The 7,815-nt window shown below is 37.4% G+C and overlaps 1 protein-coding gene across 1 annotated transcript; it reads left to right on the forward strand.

Moving 5' to 3' along the window:
• Nucleotides 1-741: 741 nt before the first annotated feature.
• Nucleotides 742-4,105, forward strand: LOC121422989. The gene is made up of 3 exons (XM_041618255.1): nucleotides 742-850; nucleotides 2,969-3,049; nucleotides 3,398-4,105. Exons 1-3 carry the CDS (start codon nucleotides 788-790, stop codon nucleotides 3,722-3,724), a joined length of 471 nt encoding a protein of 156 aa, XP_041474189.1. The 5' UTR covers nucleotides 742-787; the 3' UTR covers nucleotides 3,725-4,105.
• Nucleotides 4,106-7,815: the final 3,710 nt, after the last annotated feature.

The following is a 7,815-nucleotide window of genomic DNA, read 5'->3' on the forward strand; positions in this document are numbered from 1 at the left end:
TGCACACATGCAATTCATCGTTTACCCACAATCCTAGACTGCTTTTCATTTCGAGCATTTAAATTTTCTCAGACGACCCCCCCCCCCCATCTCTATTGATTAAAATCAACATTTTTTTCTGTGGGGATTAACCTTTAAGGGTCATGTTTTCATTTAATGGGGTAGCCTATAATGTGGATCTCCTTATGGAAAGCAGTTTTGACACCCCTGGTTTTACCCGGGGTTTGACACTTATTCCTATTTCTTGATATCAAACATTTTGTGCCTGGCGTTTATTTACAAAGCAAAATGAAGAATCGGATTTCGATCTTGTGCTGATTTCTTTAATGGTATTTCCTATTTGATTTTTGTTTTACCTTCACATGTCGATTTTTTAAATATGTGTTTTGGGGAGAATGGCTAAATAGTTATTGGAAAACTAGGAGAAAGAAGTAAAAAAGGTCATGAATATAGCAGGGACGTGAGACGTGAGAGGGCAGCAGACTGGTCGCCATGCTGCGGTGGGCGAATCAACTTTTATAGTACACAAGTCAGTAGGGTATTTGGTACATTCGTTCGATTTTTTTTAATTTTGGACCAATTGAGCAGATTTCTTGTAAGATTCACAATGAGCATTAATCGGAGGAGTTCAGGTCGCAGCTGTGTTGTGTTCAATTGCCACAACAATTGGAGAAAGCTTCAGGATTGGAAGCAAAGTGAATGTGAAATTCACTCGCCTTGGACTCGTGAAGCCTGTTTGTGTGTGAAGCCGTACTCCCTGCATAGGTTTCCAGGCCGTGATGAAGGAATGCGTCGCCAGTGGATAAAAAACATCAACAGAAAGGACTTTAAAGTTAAGAAACATAGTGTGGTACGTAGTAAGAGATCTAATTTTGTTGTGACATTATTATTATGTAGTTTGACGTACAATTTAACGAATGAAAACATGTAAACAATAGGCTCCCGTTTTACTGCGGCAGTGCAGTACCAACGCCGAGTGCGACAGCTACAGTGCCATTAGTGAGTTCGGCCGGCGCGGCTGCCATGCCGCGATCGAACGGTCACTTGGGGTCTGGAGGGGGCGGGCAACGGTCATTACAAGGTACTATTAAAGGTAGTCAGTCCTGTCTATGGTCCCTGCTTGTACACAAAAACATGTACAATACAAGTACAAGGGTATTAAAATTGCACAAATTGAAGGGGTACCGGTACCGGTAGTACACTCTTAAAGGTAAGAAACAGTAATTAATGGTAGCAAAATGAAAGTTCGCATAAAGTTGCTAATAATGGCTTGCATGAAAAGATACATGACATGAGTGAGATAAGCTAGTATTCTATTCATGATTTCCAATGATTTTCAGTAAATTAATTCAAATGATAGTATATCAACTGTTACCTTATACCCTCGCTACAAACCACCTACCCCAACACTCTCGGCTTAATCACATAGTGGTTCACACACACACACACTGTTCACTCTCATATCGAAAACTTGCATACAGTGTACCGGACATGTAAAAAACATAGCAGACGACGTTTGCAGACCTCGCAGACCATTGCGGCTTATGGGGGAAATAGCATAACCGAGGGATAAAATGAATCACAAATAATGTTTCAGCGTTGATTCGCAATATCTTGTGTCAATTTCATGAATAATCCTTGTTTGAACATTTAAAACATCATTTAAAGTTAAATGAATAAGCAAAACTTAAATTTCAGACTTACCAATGCAGTGATAAGCTAGGATGCACCCCTCGTATACATAATGGACCCGTCACAATATTCAGAGACATATCCAACTTTCAGAGAATAAAATTGATTTTTGTTGGCAAAAATAATGGTATCTGATATATTTATATCCATAGTTCGGACTGACAAGGTATATTTATATATTCCTAATAAAATATACAGCACTGCCATGGAAACAGCTAGAAAACCGCTGTGACTCGAACAACACACCGACGGACACAATGCACGTCGAGTGTAGGTTTGCTCTTCGGACATCAGTGTCACAAAGAAAATCTCCTCTGATTTGATTATAAAAGTGCACTATTTCCTTATTAACCAATCTCCATGGTTCTTTCATGAGTATTTGCCTTACAATGTGCCCTTTATTATAAACTGGGCGGAAATTCTTGATACCATCACCCAGCGATGTGACGACGGATATAATCCACCCGGGTACTATAAAAATGTCCCCCAAACTCATTATCCCAATACATATTCCTGACTATGGATGGTTTTGAGTGATTTTATGTAATAAAGTGCCATATTTCCGACCAATTGAATGTAAAAAAAATTATGGTCATCTGATAGAATAAGTTGTTAACATTCATTTCAGGGGGGCGGAAATTTGATCTGAATCAACGCTTGTCCTTGATACACATTAGTTTGTGAAAAAGGGGTATGATGCAAGGGAATTCTGCGTGTTATAAGGGTGCGAGCGTGCAGCGAGGACCTTCTGTCCGCTAGTTTTCCATATGGTGGGAATTTTCGACGCGGGCCCGCACTGAGAACTTGACGTATATTTGGTTGATATTTTAGCCATTTCTAAACGTATATCTTTCAAAAAACATCAACTATGTGTTCGAAATTAATAATTCTACATCAGCTCATGTAGTAGCTTTCATTCCACCTAACAAAGTAGTTAGATATTCAAAGCGCTACCTTTCCCACTACTGCTTATTACCTTTAAAGCTTATTTGCAAAATTTTGCTAAGGATTTCTATTTGAATTTTAATACTCGGGGTGGGGAACTCATGACCAAATACTTCAAGTTCAAGGATAATTATTTGCTTAGAGTCCATTTTGAAAGTCCATGCAATGAGCCTGGTGTCCACCTTGTAATTCAGTGAGCCGTGTCATACAAACAGCTGTCTAATCATTTCTCTTAAGTTTTCCTCATGCATATAAAATATATTGTATCATTTGGCAATACATGCAACCCATAGTGGACTGTGCTAAATATTTTCTTTCTATGTATTCACAGGTGTGTGGGATTCATTTTCCTGACGGTAAACCGACGGAGGCACACCCATACCCAGTTCTTCATATGGGATATGATCCTCATGTAAGTAACCTGTTCAAGGCAATAAAGTTAAATTTATGTAAAAAGGAAGTGAATGCCAGTACTGCATCCAACCTGAATTCTGAAGGAAGGTAAATTATAAACGTGATAGGGCCTAAGAAATGAACTTTTTCCATTTATTATTATTCTTTCTTTTTTGTAGATATAATTTTGTGACTTCTTTTGCTTATAAATGGAGAAATTACTTGCCATGAAAGATACTGTATATTTATCCATTTGTTTGTTTGTTTGGTATTTTTTAATAAGAATATTTATATTGGATTTTTTTTGTTCATTTCTTTCCTTTATTTTTAAGATTTCTCAAGTTTTCACTTATGTTTTCCCCAACAGAAGGGGTTATCAACTGGTAGAGCACCTCCAAAGAGGAGATGTCTTCAACAAGAAAGCGAGACCAGTACTTCTGAAGAGGAACATGGACATGTAGAATCATCTCAAGAAGTTGAAGATGAAGAAGAAAATGAAGGAGTACAGCCTCCAGAAGATAACATCACAGTGATGACATATTTATCTGTCTCTAGTGCCTTGCTGGTTACAGATGTGGACTTTGATGCAGTGTTGTCTCGAGCACGGATGTTTTCAACAAAGTCTGGAAGAACATTCTGTGTTGTTGACTTATTCCACAAACAGGCCGAGTCTGTGCAGGCCACACCAGTGTAACCCTTTAGAGCTGCTTGATTAATTTTGTATGCAAGGCCTGCTGTGTGACTGCAGCATCTCCCTTGGTTTGCCATGCAGTCACATTGTACTTGAATGATTTCTGCATTTTCTCTTTTCATTGTCACTTGTACTTCATGATAATTGTTAATATGTTGTGAATAACGTACATTTCCTTTAAGCACTATGATACCTGAACTTTGCAACTGGTGGGTTATTTCTCCAATCCACCCAGATCTAAGGTAGTTTTGTCCCTCAATCAATGATCTGTAATTAGTATTTGGTGCTTCATCACAAGCCAAATGCTTTAGGAAGTAATCCTGAATACCTATAATAAACAAGGCAAACAAATGAAAATTAAAGTAAATTTCACCATCATAAAGTACATTGTGCTTCTAGAATTTAATCAATTTATTTGATTTGGGGTTTGAAACATTTTCTCTGTATGAATCCTTTTACTCTGTTTGTAGTCAGAGATAGAAAAGAAAGTGTGTGTGTGTGAGAGAGAGAGAGAGAGAGTGGGGGGGGGGGGTGGATGGCCCATAGGTAGATTTACTTAGATGAAAAAAGCATTATGTTGTTGGATCTGGACCCCATTTCATAAAGAGCTGTTACAATAACTCTTGCTGGAATGACAACTTTCACCAAAAAAAGCCATTCAAGGCCCTGTTTCATAAAGAGTTGCTATGATAGCAACTCCTGCTGGAATGGTAACTACCATGGCAAAAGTGAGAATTCTGCTTCCTGATTGGCTTTTATAATAAAAGTTGCCATTCCAGCAAGAGTTGCTATCATAACTTTTTTTTATGAAATGGGCATTCTCACTGTTACCATGGTAGTTAACATTCCAGCAGGAGTTGCTATCATAACAACTTTTTATGAAACAGGGCCCTGGCCCTCTCTTCCCCTTCCTCCTTTCTCCTTCCTCTCTGTTTTATTCTCTTGCCTTGCCCCCTCCTTTTGGATACTTATAGGCCTGCATAAAATGTGGTGGTGGTGGTTTTTTTTGTGGGGGGAGGGAGGGGGATTTATTTGATCATGCTTAGATGGAAATATCAGTCCCTCTCTCTCTCCCTCTCTATCTCACACTATCCCTCTCCCTCTCACTATCCCCTTCTCTGTATTACACTATCCCTCTCTCTCCCTCTCTCACACACTCTCTCGCTAGCCCCCCTCTCTCTCTCTCACCCCCCCCCCTTTCTCACTATTCCCCTCTCACACATACTCTCTCCCCCCCCTCTCCCCTCTCTCATCCTCTCTCTCTCACTCTGTCTCGTTCACTCTCCCGCTACTCTAACACAATTTACTAGCAACAAGAAGTGAGCTCCCTGATGAAAACCAACAGCGATTCTTGGTCATCATCAACTCACTTTTACTGACAAAACTAAGGGGAAAAAGTAGCCAAAGTGCAAAAATTCATCATACCTTCATCGGTCAGATATGGCCATTGTCTTACATCGTCTACCCAGGTGTCCATGCTTTATTTTATTGATTTATGATGAAGTTAAAGGTCAAGTCCACCTCAGAAAAATGTTGATTTGAATCAATAGAGAAAAATCAGACAAGCACAATGCTGAAGATTTCATCAAAATCGGATGTAAAATAAGAAAGTTATGACATTTCAAATTTTCGCTTATTTTTAACAAAATAGTTTTATGAACGAGCCAGTTACATCCAAATGAGAGAGTTGATGATGTCACTCACTATTTCTTTTGTTTTTTATTGTTTGAATTATACAATATTTCAATTTTTACGAATTTGATGATTAGGACCTCCTTGCTGAAGCACAAAATGTTAAAATAATGGAATTCTATGTGTTCAGGGAGGAATGAAACTTCATTTCACATGACAATGACGAGAAAATCAAAATATTTCATATGTCAAACAATAAAAAACAAAAGAAATAGTGAGTGAATGACATCATCGACTCTCTCATTTGGATGTAGCTGGCTCGTTCATATAACTGTTTTTGTGAAATGAAGCGAAATTTTGAAATGTCATAACTTTCTTATTTTACATCCGATTTTGATGAAATTTTCAGTGTTATGCTTGTTGAATTTTTTTCTTTTTATTCAAATCAAGTTTCTGTTGGGGTGAACTTGTCCTTTAATGACACAATATCAGAGCTTATCTGTAATCTTTCATTGAATTTGTACACAGAGCCAATCGCGGTCAGCGCACTTGCCCACCGCAGCAATGGCGTCGCCGATAGAGAGCCAAATACATAAACCGGCCGTGAAATTGGTCTTAAAGGGGAATCCAGCCTTGGCCATAAAATGTTGTGTTGGGAAGGAGAAAAATAAATTAAACAGAATGATGAAAGTTTGAAAGAAATTGGACAAGCAATAAGAAAGTTATAGCTGCTTTAATTAATTGAGATCACTAATACTATGTAGATTTCAAATTGGCAACTGGGTAAGTAAATTATGACGAGGGGCAAGGACAACTTTCCCATAGGCCATGTACTTTAGTATCAGGGATTTGTGGTTTTCTCCTAAGTACCCATTCCCCTGGGGCAGTAATCTAAATATAACCCATGTAGTATATTGTTTTTTGTCCTCATGAAAGAAAAATATAATTTGAAATAAAACTTTTGGGAAAAATGACATTTTAGCCATAATGTGTATTGGAGTACATGGAAGAGTAGTCCTTGCCTCACATCACTGACATCCCATATGCGGCCAATTTGAAATCTCCATGGGCAGGCCTCTACAAAAAATTTTTTCGGCACTTGCCCTGTTGGGCAAGTGATGAAAAATTTTGCTTGCCCGATAGAAAAAACTGCTTGCCCAATTTTTTAAATAATTTTTAAAATAATTAAATAATTTTTTTCATTATGACGGCACTACTCTTATTTTTATTAAGGTATACTAAATAACAATTGAGAATCATGTCCAGTATAAAAGAACACACATTGAAAAGGATATTTTCAGCAATGTAGGCCTGAGTCTTTACGTTTATTTTGGAGAAAAAAAATCAATATTTTATGGCTATTTAAGGTTTTAAAAAACCCTTCAACAAAAGTTGCTAAAATTTCATATTTTGCATCTTTAAATCCATGAAATGGCTACCTGCGTAACATATTTCCTTAGAATTGCTTTCATTTACCGTAGTTGGAAACTATAAAGAAAGCCAGTGAAAAATGTTCAGCTCTTTATTGACTCGGAAAAAATTATTTTATCATCAAAAGTGGAGTGGCTAAAATTTCACATTTTGCATCTTTAAATCCATGAAATGGTCATTTATTTTCCATATTTCCTTGATTTCCTTGATTAAAAAAAATTATTTGGAAACCATCAAGTCTTTTCTTCATCATTTTATGATGTTCCACTCGGTCAATAATTTTTATCTACATGTTTTCACTTATTAATATTATTAGTATTGTAGTAACACTGTTTACGGTAATATTGTATGATATTTAAGTAATCTTTTTCACTATGCTTAGAATCTTGGGTGTGTGTGTGTGTGTGTGTGTGTGTGTGTGTGCGTGTGTTTGTGTGGGTGTGACTGTGAGTTGAACTTTGATATAAATGAATTCAATATATAATTTCTACTTTGCCTATTCCAGTACAATAACCTGTACTCGGCCATGTAATAAAGGCCCACATACCCTAACTTTTCCTGAAGTTCTTTGAAAACGCAGACTTCTACGAAAATTGCATTTCTCTATGGGGGAGTCTAAATTTGGTGAGAATGTATTCATTAATAACTTAAATATACATGACAATAAAGAAATCATCAAACTTTATTGGAAGTTTTGAATAATATACCCGAAATGTAAACTGTCTGAAACAGAAAATCACCATCATTGAGGCCTTTACTGAGCGAATTGTCCCCCAGAGCTCTGGCAGAGAGACAGAGCTCAGACTGGCTAGCTAGTATGCGCACGTGTGTGAGCCTCCCGCCGGCCTTGTAAAATAGATGGAGCTTTGTTTGATGATTTATTGTCTGATATTTACCTCATCCCCTCAAAAAGGGAAACAAATGAATTTTAAGTCATAATTAACAAATACGGCAAGTTATTTTAGATGTTAATAGGCCGTTTTGAAAAGCAAAGCAGAATGACATGACAACTCACCAATGCGAGGTTACTA

This window comes from Lytechinus variegatus, chromosome 10 (assembly GCF_018143015.1).
Source record: "Lytechinus variegatus isolate NC3 chromosome 10, Lvar_3.0, whole genome shotgun sequence".
Classification (NCBI taxonomy): Eukaryota; Metazoa; Echinodermata; class Echinoidea; order Temnopleuroida; family Toxopneustidae; genus Lytechinus; species Lytechinus variegatus.

Bases quoted from the DNA above. Each gene is read 5' to 3' on its own strand.
- LOC121422989 (XM_041618255.1), top strand. From the start codon at position 788: ATGCGTCGCCAGTGGATAAAAAACATCAACAGAAAGGACTTTAAAGTT. The intron at 851-2,968 runs GTACGTAGTAAG...ATGTATTCACAG, and splicing joins AAGTTAAGAAACATAGTGTG to GTGTGTGGGATTCATTTTCC. The intron at 3,050-3,397 runs GTAAGTAACCTG...TTTCCCCAACAG, and splicing joins ATATGGGATATGATCCTCAT to AAGGGGTTATCAACTGGTAG.